A 14,476-nucleotide genomic window follows, 5' to 3' on the forward strand; every position below is an offset into this window, starting at 1 on the left:
GAAGTTTCAGTGCAATCTGTTGGTTTCCTTAGCTAGGAAATATTTTTTTAATTGGTTCTGTATGTATGAATTGGACTAATTATGAATTTATTTAATTGGATTTGATTGGATTGGATTATAATTAGAATTAATTGGGACTAGATAGTGTAGTGGTAAGATTGCCATCTTTCATGTGGGTGATCTGTTTTTTTTTTTTTATTGAATTGGACAGTATTATTGAAGTGCCTTGAGATGACGTTTGGTGTGATTTGGGGCTATATAGATTAACTGAATTGAATTGAATAAGAAAAATTGTTTGTGTTAAAAACCACCATTTCAAAAGGCTGTTAAATCATTTCCTACTTAATGACTTTTTAGTATTTAAGTGGCCCACCAAAATGTTCTTGATATTGCTTATTATGAGACCAAAAGGTTCTAAAAGGGGATTTGCTAAGTCTGCAGCAGCAGGCTAATTCTGTCAATATCAGGGCAAAGTCAATTCAACATCAGTTCAGTAAAGACAGATGAAATGAAAGGTTGACTCAAATTGATTGGTGTGCAAATAATTACAATAAAGATTGTTGCTGTATTGATGCTGTATCAAGGCGAAACATGACATAATGGATGATAGAAAAGACCCTGGAGTCTAGACACTGGTGGTGGGCCTCTGTTGAGGCTCCGTCTTGGAAAAGTGGAGAAGGTGTGGTTAGGAGGAAGTGGGATGTGTAATGCATGGTCTAGAAGGAGAGTGACAGCAGAAGTGGGATTTAAAAGGACGGGAAGGAGACTAAGTGGCAGGGTAAGAAAGGAAGCAGGAAGTGACAGTGTAGAAAAGAACTGAGTGGCTGGGAACCAGAGGAAAAGCCCAAGAGTAAAAAAAGGGTGAATAAAATAGATCAGATCACCCTTTCGCCAAAGCTTCATATAAACTTTGGCTACTGCCGTCGGTTTATGTTATCCTATTTGCCGATAGGCCAATTACAGTCAACAAGCAGAATACATTTGATTATATGTGTATACATATATCTTTGATTTACCATGCTGTTAATTTTGTTTTGCAGAATGAGTGATTTATTGATTGATTGACAGGCACAGCCACTGCATAACCTAATCTGTAATGTTGTAACAACTCAGTACCATTCATTGTCTGTAGCCCATCTATTCCCTTTTGTTTTTCTCTGCTTAAGAAACTCATAAGCCTCTTAAATGTCCTCCATCTGACTAACACTTAGAACCATCACATCCACCTTTGGAAATCTTTTCATGGATGAGATGCTTCACAAATTAATTTCATCTTTACTAGAATCTACTATTTATTTTTCAGGGGGATTCCTTAAAATTCCAAAAAATAATTCTTTGGATTTAATCACGGGGATCAACACTTCTCACTAAGAATTTGTATAAATGTCTCCTGTCTCCTAACTCTGAGGGAGCCCTGATCAAGCTTCCCTTTAGCACTGGACTTGACATTAAAAATGCTATTGGCTCTGGCTAACACTCATTCACCCAGTTTGGGCCCAAAGAAGTAAATGTGGCTAAGGGTATGTTACAGTTTTTTAAATAAAAATCCCAATTAGAAAAAAAAAATGGGAGGGTATGAAACAGGCAAATTCATTTGAATAAGGATGCAAGTCTATGAAGTGTTTCAGATGTTTTTTGTCCAATTATTCCTGTAATCACCTCTTTATGTGTTCAACAAAAAGAGATCATTGTTGTCACATTTCTAATATCAAAATTCTCCACACATTTTCTATTAGAGCTAGGTCAGGACTTTATCATTTGTGAAGAATGTAGTTTTGCATTGTCCTAGTGAAAAATGCTTTGAGATCCTTTGGAAAATGAAGGCAGTATATTTTTATTTAAAATCTCACTGTACTTTTCTGCATTTATGATTATATGACAGAATTATAAATGACATTTTCCAACAAAAAAAATACAACTGTCACAGTTTATGTCATGTCACAGTTTATGTTTAATCATGTTATGTTCTAGTCATGTTTTCCCCTGCCACCTCGGTTCACTCACGTCACCTGGTTCATTGTTCACAGCTGCACCTCATTCACTGATCATTCCCTCCACAGTATTTAGCTTCCTGGTTTCCTTTCAGTCACTGCAGAATCCTCACTATCCCTTCATGCCTTGCCACAGAGATAAGTCTGGTTTTGCCTCATAGTCATAGTCCTGTTCACAGTTATTTATTCACAGTCATAGTCTTGTTTTGTTTTCATGTTTAAGTATTTTTGAATCCGGCTCTGCCGTGCCTTTTGTTCCTGCTTTTTGCTCCCTGTTTTGTTGGAATAAACCTTTTTGTTGAACTAAAAGAGCTGCATCTGGGTCCCACCTCTCCATCGTTCCTGACAACAACCCCATACCGTCATAGACTGGCTTTTGGACTTGTTATTGATAACAGTTTGTATGGTAATCTTTGTCTTTGGTCAAGAGTACACAGTGCCATTTTGTTCCAGGAAAGATCTGAAATACTGTTAAGATCTAATGATAAGATCTGATAACAATACACATTTACACTTTTCATCTGTGTGATGGTCCATCAAAGATGTCAAAGATGCCCTGAGAGGGTGAAGCTTCTGTACAAGATTAACATAGGCCTTATTTTTTGGCATTTTTTATTCTTGTAAAAAAACTTTTTTCTACTCTTGAACTTCTACTTCTTGAAAATATCTTCTGTAATTCCTTACCTATTTGGTTTAATCAGCTACTGATATCAGTAGCTGATAGTATGTCCAGATAAATGTATTAGATGTCCAGCATAGAATAGACCAGAATAGAATAGAAAATAATCTTTATTGTCATTGCACATCAGGTATACAATGAAATTGCAGTACTTCTCCAGCCAGTGCATAATCAATATAAAAGGAAAACAGTTAAACAGCAAAAAAAAGTAATATGGCGTGAAATAATATGAGGATTTTGAAGGAATATCCATATTTTTATCATTTTCACTTGGCACACATGCTCTTTATGAGTTCAGGAATCTGATGGCTCAGAGAAATTGTTTTTGAGTCTGTTAGTCCTTCTGTTGAGGCACATGTACCTCCTGCCAGAGGGCACGAGGGTGAACAGGTGCTGTTCTGGGTGTGAGGGGTCAGCAGTGATTGCCCTAGCTCTCCTGAGACACTGCGTGCTGGTGATGTCTTCTAGCGAGGGTAGGGGACTGCCAGTAATAAATTGTGCGGTGTTAATGATCCTCTGCAGGTTCTTCCTTTCTGCCACAGTGCAGTCGGTCTACCAAGCGGTAATGCAGTACGTCAGGATACTCTTGATGGTGCTGCGGTACAAGGCTACAAACAGTTTCTCCTCCAGATGGTTCCTTCTAAGTATCCTTAGGACATGGAGTATTTGTCGGGCCTTTTTTTTTACCACTGCAGATGTGTTGGCAGTCCAGGATAGGTCATCGGGTAAATGTGTCTAAAAGAATTTGAAGGAGAACAGCAGAATGTCAGGGATAATGGTGTTAAATGCCAAACTTCAGTCTATGAACACCATCCTGCTGTAGCTCCCTGGCTGCACGAGGTGGCTGAGTGCTCTGTGAAGAGCTGTAGCCATGGTGTCGTCTGTTGATCTGTTAGCTCTGTAGTGTCCATGTGGTGCAGATTAAGTGCCGAAAAGCATTTCATGACAACTGATGTTAAGGCAATAGGTCTGTAGTCATTGGGACACTTTGGGGAAGGAGTCTTTGGGACAGGAATGATGGTATGTTTATGTATTTAGCAGACGCTTTTATCCAAAGCGACTTACAAATCAAGATATAACAAGCTATACAAAAGCTAACAATAAACTACATAGAAGAAACCCACTAGTCCGACTCTGTCAGAGGTGACAGAGCAGAGATAGGGTGAAGGCATAGAAAGAAGTGCAGAAAGATAAAGTGCAAAGATAGAGGGGGTAGGAAAGTACAAGGTAAGTGCTAGGATAGGAGATGCTCTCTGAAGAGCTGGTTTTCAGTTTCTTGAAGATAGACAGGGACGCCCCTGTTCTGGTAGAGCTCTGTAGGTCATTCCACCATCGTGGGACGACACATGAAAAGAGTTTGGATTGTCTTAGGCGTGGTGTAGGAGCTGCTAGACGACAATCCTGGGATGAACGGAGGGACCGAGTTGTGACATAAGCCTTTGCAAGAGCATTCAAATAGATGGGAGCCGTTCCATTAAGCACTTTGTAGCTAACATCAGGGACTTGAATTTGATGCGGGCGGCTAAGGGTAGCCAGTGGAGTTCAGTGAACAGAGGGGTGACGTGTGTTCTTTTAGGCTGATGGAAGACCAGACATGCCGCCGCGTTCTGGACCATCTGCAGAGGTTTCACAGCACAGGCTGGGAGACCAGTTAGGAGAGCATTGCAGTAGTCAAGGTGGGAGATGACCATGGCCTGCACCAGGAGTTGGGTGGCATGTTGGGTTAGGTATGGTCTGATAGGGATTCAGTTTGGATGCAGATGCTGTGGTGTATGGTTGGTTTGGCTGGGAAGACCAGCAGTTCAGTTTTTGGGAGGTTAAGTTGGAGGTGATGGGCTTTCATCCATGTTGATATGTCAGAGAGACAGTCTGAGATTCGTGCTGAGACCGTGTGGTCGTCAGGTGGGAATGACAGATAGAGCTGGGTATCATTAGCATAACATTGGTATGAGAAGCCATGTGATCGGATGATCTGTCCCAATGAGTTGGTGTATATGGCAAAGAGAAGAGGTCCCAGTACTGAACTTTGGGGGACCCCTGTGGCGAGGTGGTGCGGTTGACAGCTGTGGTTGACAGTGTCAAATGCAGCTGATAAGTCGAGCAGGATAAGTACAGAGGACTTAGCTGTCGCTCTGGCTTCTTTTAAGGCTGCTGTCACAGCCAACAGAGCCGTTTTGGTGGAGTGTCCACTTTTAAACCCAGATTGGTTTGGGTCAAGGAGGTTGTTATGTGAGAGGTAATCGGTGACTAGCTTAAAGACCGCCCTTTCAATGATTTTAGACAGAAACGGGAGGAGAGAGACCGGCCGATAATTCTCCACATGAGTTGGAGGGAGGGAAGGTTTCTTGAGCAGTGGTTTAACCTGAGCTTGCTTGAATGTGGTAGGATGTGGTAGCTCATTTCAGGCACTGGGGAACGGTAGTCTGTGACAGTGAGAGGTTGAACAACCTGGTCAGGACTCCAACTGGCTGGTCAGCAAAGGCACATAGTACTTTTCTGAGTACACCATCCAGTCCGGCTGCTTTCCTGGTGTTCATAGTCTTCAGCACCTGCCTCACCTGGTATTCCTGTGTGAGTGTGCTGTGACTGGAGGTCTGTGGTGGCCGTGCAGCTGTGTGTGGAGACTCTGCCTCGTGGCAGGAAAAGAAATTATTTAATTCCTCAGCCAGCGATGTATGAGCAATGATAGTGACAGGTGCGGAGTCTTTGTAGTTGGTGATGCTCTGTAGCCCGTCTCACCAGCCGCGGATTGTTGTTGGCGAGATGATCGTCCACTTTCTTCTTATGAGCTGCCTTAGCAGCTTTGATGCCCCTCCGTAGTTCTGCCCTTGCCACGCTGTACTGTTTTCTGTCACCTGACAAGAAGGCAGAATTCTGGGTTCTAAGGAGTGTTCGGACGTCTGTGGTCATCCATGGTTTTTGATTGGAGTAGATTGTGCTTCTCCACTGTAACACTGTCAGTGCAGTTCTTTGTGTTGAATAGAACAGTCTCTGTGTGCTCCTGTAGGTCAAGATGTTCAAATATGCTCCACTCAGTGCGCTCAAAGCAATATTGAAACTGGGAGAGAGCTCCTTTAGACCAGATTTTAATGTTCTTTGTGACAGGTATGGATTTCTTTCTGAGGGGGGTGTATACAGGGACCAGGAGCAGTGAGAGACTGTCTGACATGCCCAGGTGAGGGAGGGGTACTGCGCTGTAGGGTTGTGCCCTTACCCTTTATCCACAGACATTTCTTCATATTCCTTGAATTGTTCAAAGTGGACATGGCATGATAATTTAGTTCTTAATCTTGGGTCCCTCTATATTAGCTCTGCATACCTCATAATTCCAAATAGTTTATTAATATTTGACCTTTCTCTTTGGGGAAACATCCTCCTGAGAGGAAAGTATCTTTTGATTGGTTTAATTCCTGTAGGTCTGCTGAAGGGCGAGGAAGGGGATTACGGTGATGTGTGAATACAGACTACAGTGAGAAGGCTACAACAACACAAAAGCAATAAAAACACACTATGTTCTCAAGCACGACAACACATGAAATCCAGCCATACGTGTTTATACCAGAATGAGATCCCAAATATCAAAGTGACCTGCATTTCTTACACATTTATGTACAAGGTATAGCTCATGTGCTCTGATGGATACTACTTTTGTGTCAAATCTAATAATCATCTGTTGACATCACCTGTTCAATTTTTTATTTTTTTTATTCATTAATTAATTTTTTTGCCTCATTACTCTCTTTAGATTGTCTAGTCGTAACTTTTTTGGGTGTCTTGCAGGCCTGAAATTTAGTGGATGTATATTCACAAAAGATAACATATGAAATTGCTTTTGTTCCTATTGCCTGGAATTAAATTAAACTTAAACTAAATCACAGCTTTTTTGTTTTTAATTTGTATTTTCTCCAACAAGATCCAACTTTTTCTAACTAACAAATAAAAAACATGTTGACATTTTCTGCAAGCTATAATCACCTTCGACTCTTCTCTGTGTCAGCAGGTGGCTGTAGTTGTGACAGAGCCAGATTCAGAGCAAATTGAGGACATCTCCACCCCTCCCACTGAACCTCAAGTGGAGCCAATAGAGGCTGCTGCCACAGAATCCTGAATTGAACCTTCACTTCCTGTATTGCTGTATCGTTCTCAGGAGGAAGAGTAAATGAAGAAGGGGAAGGAAAATCAATTTCTTTTAGCCTCCTGATAGTTTTATCATTAGGAAAAAGAGACAAGATATTTGCAAGTGACAGAAATCTAAAATATCTGAGATATTACAAATTAAAAACTAAATAAATAAATGTGAAGATCCAAACAAATTTTACATCCCTATGATTATGGTATATCACTCCAGTGTTTATACTGTCCTATTTTATATTTTGTTGTATGGTTATTTGTAATGTTGATTTAGTATTCAAATACTAGAACCCACTCAAACTGTACGTGCATGTGGTTCAGTTAACAGAGGTCTTACCATCTTTACAGTATCTTGCTTGTTCAATTAAATGTCTGCAGTCTGTAGATGATGATAAACCAAATTTCACACCATTTGACAGTTTTTTTTTTTTTGTTTGTTTTTTTCCCCCTTGTCCTGTTCAGCATTATGGCAGCAGAATTGTAGTCTGAATACCTTTGATGCCAAACAGATTTGCTTTGCCAAGGGAAGTTTTATAAATGTAAAGCTCCCCTTGATGCCCATTTATTTATTTCTGTTGACAATATATGACATGTAATAGAACTGAACCGGACCGGGGGACAAGGAAATAAGAAGAGGAAAGAAGAGGAAACAGAACAAAAATAGAAACAAAAACCAGACAACCAGCTGCTACACCTGTAAAAAACAAAACAGACAACAATCCATGGCCTCTGAGGGGAATCCAGCCTTAGCGCCACCAGGAGCACCTGAAAGCAGACAAGCAGAGAAAAAACAAACACACAGTTCTAAAACACCACTCAAAAGCCTATCAAAATGAAACAATATTATATAATAGTTTAAAATAATATGATGTGCTACGTTAATACACAAATAACAGTACAAACACGCAAACATCCGTATTATATTTCTCCTGTTAATTCAAATTAATGTGGTTTCGAAAAGGGGGCAACTGTCAAACCTGGCAACACAGCACGCTTTAGGCATTGCTTTCAACTTGCCCACAGTGCACGCCTGCAGGTTACTGAAAGTGACATGCACAGGGCACAAAGCTAACATTCACATGACAATTTTCATTTAGATGGACAGCCAGAGACACATGTTAGCATTTGTCTGAAGTCACCTGTCACAATATAATTCTGAAGCTCTGAAAGTGAGAAACTTAAGTGTAATAAACTAGTTAGATAGCTACTTACATTCATCTACAGCTACTTGCAACACAGCACTCTGGTACAAATTTATTTTCGTGCATGTGCCGACTTGGACGTGAGCCAGTGACAGACAGACAATGAAATGATCCAGTCTGCTTCAGGTGTGTCTGACATTTTGCTACAAGCATCTTCCTGGCATTAATATGGAATATACTGTGTATTGTAATATTTATGTTTACAAATAAGAAAGAAAGATGTTATTTTTATTTTTACCTCTTTTAGGGGGGATGAAGTCGTAATTCCAAACCCCCTTGAATTCGCATTATGGGAAAGAGAACAGAGTATGTAGGACCTAATCACTAGTCTAATCAGGCACTCAGTCTTAATTTTTGTTAATTGTTCCCCTAAAAAAATTTGTTTGCAAGTGTAAGTTTTCATTAAGTCATCACTCTTCTGAACATTGTACATTGAACATTGATGCCATTGTATTTTCCAAATGAGTATCACAACAACCACTCTAAGTGTTTTAGTACTTCCATTTAATATATTAAACAAATAAAAAAAATAGAATGGTTAAAAAAAGAAGCAGCAGTTTAGTCTGTAAAAACACAGCATCCTTTCACCTACCCATTTAATACACTGTTTTTTGCTAAATTCTCTTTTCCAGTCTCTTTAAATTTGGTTACTCTGCAAATAAATTTATTTTTCCACCTTCAGCTACATGTAATGTTATTGCACAGAAATGTAAGAGCTCAAACAAATAGATTACTGTGTACTTAAAAATTGTATCTTATTTATATACCCTATCTTCATTGTTTCAAACAAATGACGCACAGTTACAATGTGATTTGTCCTAAAATCAGAGTATAACACTGTTTGCTATTTGGATCTAGGTCATACACAATATTCAGTTTTGCTAGATTGTTAGTATTCTTTGTAGATGGATCAGGATGGCACGATTAAATGTAAATGAAAGTCTAAATATTGTAATCACAGTGAAATTAAAAACATTAAAGACAAATAATTGAAGTCTGTTATAAGTTATACAATGAGAAAAGCTGTAAGAGTAAAGGTTGATGTGATGGGGGGAGGCTTCCTCCTACCTTTTGGTTCTCATAACACTGTGTAGCTAGACTGTTTTTGATTGTCTGAACTTGTGTTCCCGTATTTAAACTTAATTTAAATAAGACCTTTGCAAAAATAGTGAGTTTTAAACAGTGAAGTGAGTCTGGAACAGTATTATGTTCAACTGTAACCCACGCTTCCAGTGAAGTCCAGTATTAAAGTTAATATTCAGCTAATATCTGCAAGACTGGTTGAGTTTAATTAATAAATGTGTGATACTTAACTAAGACCTGAAAAAAACGTTGCTAATTTTGTAAGAGTAGACTTTAACTAAAACCTGTATAACATCTAACGAGTGAAGTTAAAGGTGAGTGAGTCCATAGTCTGTATGAGAAGATTACAGAAATAAATAACTCGTCCACTTATAACGCCGCGCGTTATAAGTGGAATCTTTCTTAAGGGAGTTTGTGATAGGAGATCGCAATAAGTAAATCCATCTTTGTTTGTTTCTTTGCTGCAGTGTTGTTGTGTTTGCTATGTATGTATAAAGTGTGAAACAGCTGCTGGTGGTGTGTTGCTGTTGCTGATAACGACAGGAGTAATGTTAGACTGACTAGTTCAGATTGAGTTGAAGTGGTGGTGAAACAGCAAACATTGGAGTCTGGTTGCCGTACTGTTGTTGCTGGTGACATAACGACAGAAGTAGTGTTTCATTGACTAGTTACTCAGATTAACTCCACTGAAAATTAATTAGTTGCAGGAGTAAAAATATGGGGAACACCTGTTTTAAAGCTAACAGGGAGTTAAGTGGGAGTGCTAAAATCATGTTTCAGAAAAACCCAGATAATATTAAATACTTAGACAGATGAGAAAAGAAATTTCAAGAAAGTTCAGATTGAGTTGAAGTGGCGGTAAAACAGCTGCTGAAGGTGAAGCAAACCGTGTGGTTGTTGTACTGTTGTTGCTGGTGACGTGAGGACGGATGTAATGTTTCACTGACTAGTTACTCGGATTAACTCCATTCAAATTGATTAGCTATAGAGAGAAATATGGTGAATACCTGTTTTAAAGATCGCGGGGAGTTACAGACAGACAGGAAGAAGACAGATGGGAAAACAAATGTAGTTTTGAAGGAGATTTGAACGTTGTAAAATGCACAAAATTAGAAGGATATAAAATAAAAGTAACAAAATGAACGGTCTCATGCAGGTTCAGGCCTGACTCGCTGAGGCACACAAGAGGAAATCAGGGAAAAAGGAAAAGGAGCAACAAAAAAATGTTGTTTGTGATGAAGGAGAGCAGAGACAGAAGCAGGAGCAGAGAAAGACACGGTAGAGGAAAAAGTGTAGGGGGATCAGACAGAGTTGGTGCATGTTTTGAATGTGGAAAGATGGGACATTGGTCAAAGAACTGCAGGCTCAGGAGGAAAGACAGACAGTCTCAGGGACGTGAGACAGGTCATTTATAACTAATTGAAAAAAAAAGGTTTTCAATGCAAATATCATAGTGGAGAGATAAAAAGTCATAAAATGTATGTAGCCCTTGCTGAAATAAATTGTTTGTTTTGATAACAAATCTTCATAGTTCATAAAAGTTAATTAGGTATTGAAGTGAGGTAAAATTCATAAATAGGGTTAAAATGCAGAACAAGTTAAAAATGCAAGTTATGACATTTCATTTCATAGCGTTTGAGATATGAGTCAATGTGTGTTATTTAGGCTCACTGTATTATTACTTGAGCTCGGGTCACTCTGGCCAATCGACGGCCAGCCTGTAGGTGAGGGGGTGGGACAGAGCGAGGTGAGGTGAGGGGCTCTAAGTGATTAGCTTGCTCTCTGCTCTGTATAAACATGCTTGGTTAGTTTGAGCTAAGGCTAAATCAGCCTGAAGCAGCCTGTGGACTTGGAATTTAGCTTGTGTATTTAATTTAGGAGAAGGAGACGTTTTGACGGCATTAAAGTGGGAAGCGAAGCTCCTGTGAACTATGTAGGATCTGCCTCCTTCCTGCTGCTGCTGTGTGTGAGCTGTGGATCGTATCGGCCCGCTTGGACTGTGCGCTGCTGCACCCTGTCGGTGACCTGTTCAGACCCTTTTACCACACTAACTGTCGGGAGCTGTGAATACTGGATTTGCACGTGCCTTTTAATTTCTTCGGCTTGTTAAAAGTGAAGTGGCCAGTTAGTTTTAGGCCACAACACACCCAAGCTACGACACAGGCCTGCAACGGGGGTTATAGGTAACTTATAGAGACTGTTCTGGACCATGTGTGTGTGTTTGTGAGTGCGTTTGGGTCCATCATATCCTGAATTGAATGTTTTGCTTAATTTTATTTGATGTTGTAAGAGACTGAATAATAGTGAAACCAGGTACTATTTCTGTTGAAGGGGAACTCCGGTATTTTTAAACCTAGACCTTATTTCTGGCATGAAATACGTTCATCTACTCTGTTAGCACAGAGTTGCTGTTATGTGGCTACCTGCAGCTATAGGAGAGCTAACTGAGGGATTTCTACACAGGCACTCTACTGGGACCACTTCATCAACACGCATGGCTGCAGCACAGCTCATTCACTCCGGTAAGAACGTCCCAGTCGAGTGCCTGTGTAGGAATCCCTCTGTTAGCTCTCCTATAGCCGCAAGTAGCCACATAACAGCACCAGTGGAAGCCAGTGTAGATATATTAAAACTGGTGTGATATGTTCAGATCTCTTAGTCCTGGTTAAAACTCTAGCAGCAGTGTTCTGGATGAGCTGCAGATGTTTAATGCTCTTTTTGGAAGTCCAGTTAGAAGACCATTACAGTAATGGAGTCTACTGGAGATGAATGCATAGATGAGTTTCTCCTGGTCTTTTTGGGAGAGAAAATCTTTAATTCTGTTGATGTTTCTGAGTTGGTAAAAAGCTGCCTTGGTGACAGCTTTGATGTGGCTGCTGAAAGTCAGATCTGAGTCAATCAACACTCCAAGGTTAAGAACTTGGTCAGTGATTGTAAGGACCCAAGTCTCATGATATGTACCAATGCTGACCCTCTTCTCATTGCCACCAAACAGAATGATCTCAGTTTTGTCTTCATTTCATTGTAGAATATTCTCTCTCATCCAGGTGTTTATTTCCTCCAGACACTGGTGACAGAGACACATAAAGTTGCGTATCGTCTGCATAACTGTGACAATTGATATTAAACTTCTGCAATATCTGACCCAAAGGGAGCAAATACAAGTTAAACAGAAGAGGTCCAAGATTTGACCCCTGCGGGACTCCACAAGTCATGGCCACTCGCTCAGATTCATAGCTGCCAATTGTAACAAAATAACTCCGGCCTTCTAAATAGGACCTGAACAAGTTCAGGACCGCTCCAGAAAGTCCAACCAAGTTTTCCAGCCTGTGCAAAACCATTCTGTGATCTACAGTATCAAACGCAGCACTGAGATCCAATAGAACCAGGACTAAAACATAAGCAGAATCAGTATTCAACCTAATGTCGTTTAACACTTTGACCATAGCTATTTCAGTGCTGTGACGACATCGGAAGCCTGATTGAAAGTTATCGAGACTTCCACTTTCATTCAGAAAGTGGTTGACCTGGTTAAATACAACGTTCTCAATAATCTTGGATATGAAAGCGAGGTTAGAGACAGATCTGTAGTTGTTCATCATAGAGGCGTCTACAGTTCTCTCCTTTAGGAGTGGCTTAATGGCAGCTGTCTTTAGTGACTTGGGGAAATGCCTGATGCTAGTGAGCTGTTAACTATTTGTAGGAGATCACTTTCTACTGAGGTAAAAACAGTTTTTAAAAAGTCGGATGGTATTATGTCCAAAGGACACGGTCCTATCCAAAAAGAGACAGGGCCGTCCCCCAAGAAGGCAGGAGTATAGCAACTCCCACCCATCAGGAGGCCCATGCAGTACAGCCCCTGGGGACGCCCATGGGCCAGGCCACCCCCCTCGGACCGGGGAACATAACCCAAGCCCGTTGAGAGGCCACAACCAGGAAGGGAGGCAAGGTAGCAACCAGGCCCACCCAATGCCCACAGCCATGAAGCCAGCCAGGATACACAGTAGTGCAGCCAGCACCACTCCGAGAAAGTGAGCAGGCAAACTAATTACATGCAGGTGCTGATGGAGATGCCAGGATCATACTGGAGGCTAGGATTCTTCCTGCTAACTCAGGGAGGAGAACATACTGAACAATTAATAATGGGCAGAGTTAATTAATACAGGGTAAACAACACATCAGACAACATAAATAATATTAATTATGGAAGGAGATGATAGATCAGATCAAGAAATGTGGTCTGACAGCAGGTTTTTCCAAATTGATAAATTCACAGTTTTCCTTGATTTCCAGCTTGTGAAGATAGTTTTCTTGGCGATAGTTAGGGCTGTGAGGAGAAGTTTATTCTTACTTGTATGAAGATCACATTCTGATGAATCACCCAGCAGGCAGAGTGATGGAGATAATGGGATGAGGCAGTCCAAGAAACCAAATAATGTTTCGGTGACTTTTTTCCAAAAATATTTAATGGGTGTGCAGTTCCACATGGCATGAATATGTTCAGCATGCGATTTGTGAAAAGACCTAAGGGGGGAGGATCATTTTTAGAAACATTTTATTCAGAAAAATTACCAGACAACAATGTGTAAACATGAAAACTGTTGATTCTTGTGTAGATAAACCTTACACTTAGGCTACATAACAAAGGCGGGAGGCATATTTTGAACGTGAACTTGCTGTCAAGATGGTTTTTTTTTGTTTGTTTTTTTATGGTTAATCTGGTAGACAATAGGTCAGACTATGAAAACAGTTAATTTTTTCTCCATTTGATTTTAGCTCTTGTTATGATGCAGGCAGGAAGTTGGACTTGTGAAATGCAAGAAAATCCGGTTAGTTTTCAAAATAAAACTGCTTTCTGTGAGCGCGACGCCTCTGACTCGCTCCTCGATGAATCGAGTCAAATTTATTGAGTAATCAGCAATTTTGGGGTATAAATTAATCAGTTTAACTACTTCTTGAAGGGATCGTTGTTTTGTTTTATTTTTTAAATAGTAGAATGTCATCAGCATATAGACTGATCTTGTGGTGCTTAAGAGATGTATGGATTCCTGTGATGTTGAGGATCTGGTGGATAGCTGCTGCTACGGGTTCAATGAATATAACGAATAAAGAAGGAGAGAGTGGACATCCTTTCCGAGTTCCCCTGTGTAAAGTAAAGCTTTCCGATGTGATTCCATTGGTGGTCACTTTGGCTGAAGGTGCATTGTACAGGATATTTATTCAATTAATAAATTATTCCCCAAAGCCAAATTTTTGCAACGTATTGAGGAGAAATTTCCAATTTACTTGGTCAAATCCTTTTTCTGCATGTATCCTCCTGCTGTAAAGATGAATAATGAATTAAATCAAATAATCTGCGTGTGTTGCAGGTGGATTGCTTTCCTTTAATA

The 14,476-nt window shown here is 40.1% G+C and overlaps 1 protein-coding gene across 6 annotated transcripts in view; it reads left to right on the forward strand.

The window, feature by feature from the left end:
- Nucleotides 1-14,064, forward strand: part of LOC140275380 (uncharacterized) — a 79,939-nt gene extending 65,875 nt beyond the window's left edge. For 5 of the 6 annotated variants that reach the window (XM_072370843.1, XM_072370842.1, XM_072370845.1 and 2 more), the window contains one exon: nt 6,668-14,064. In XM_072370843.1, coding sequence (XP_072226944.1) covers nt 6,668-6,778 — 111 coding nt within the window. In that variant the 3' untranslated portion in view covers nt 6,779-14,064. The remainder of the gene's footprint in view (nt 1-6,667) is intronic. The other variant, XM_072370841.1, reaches the window with a different exon arrangement.
- The last annotated feature ends 412 nt before the right edge of the window (nt 14,065-14,476 follow it).

Source organism: Leuresthes tenuis, unplaced genomic scaffold, assembly GCF_036924035.1.
Source record: "Leuresthes tenuis unplaced genomic scaffold, fLeuTen1.0.hap1 SCAF_18, whole genome shotgun sequence".
Lineage (NCBI taxonomy): Eukaryota > Metazoa > Chordata > Actinopteri > Atheriniformes > Atherinopsidae > Leuresthes > Leuresthes tenuis.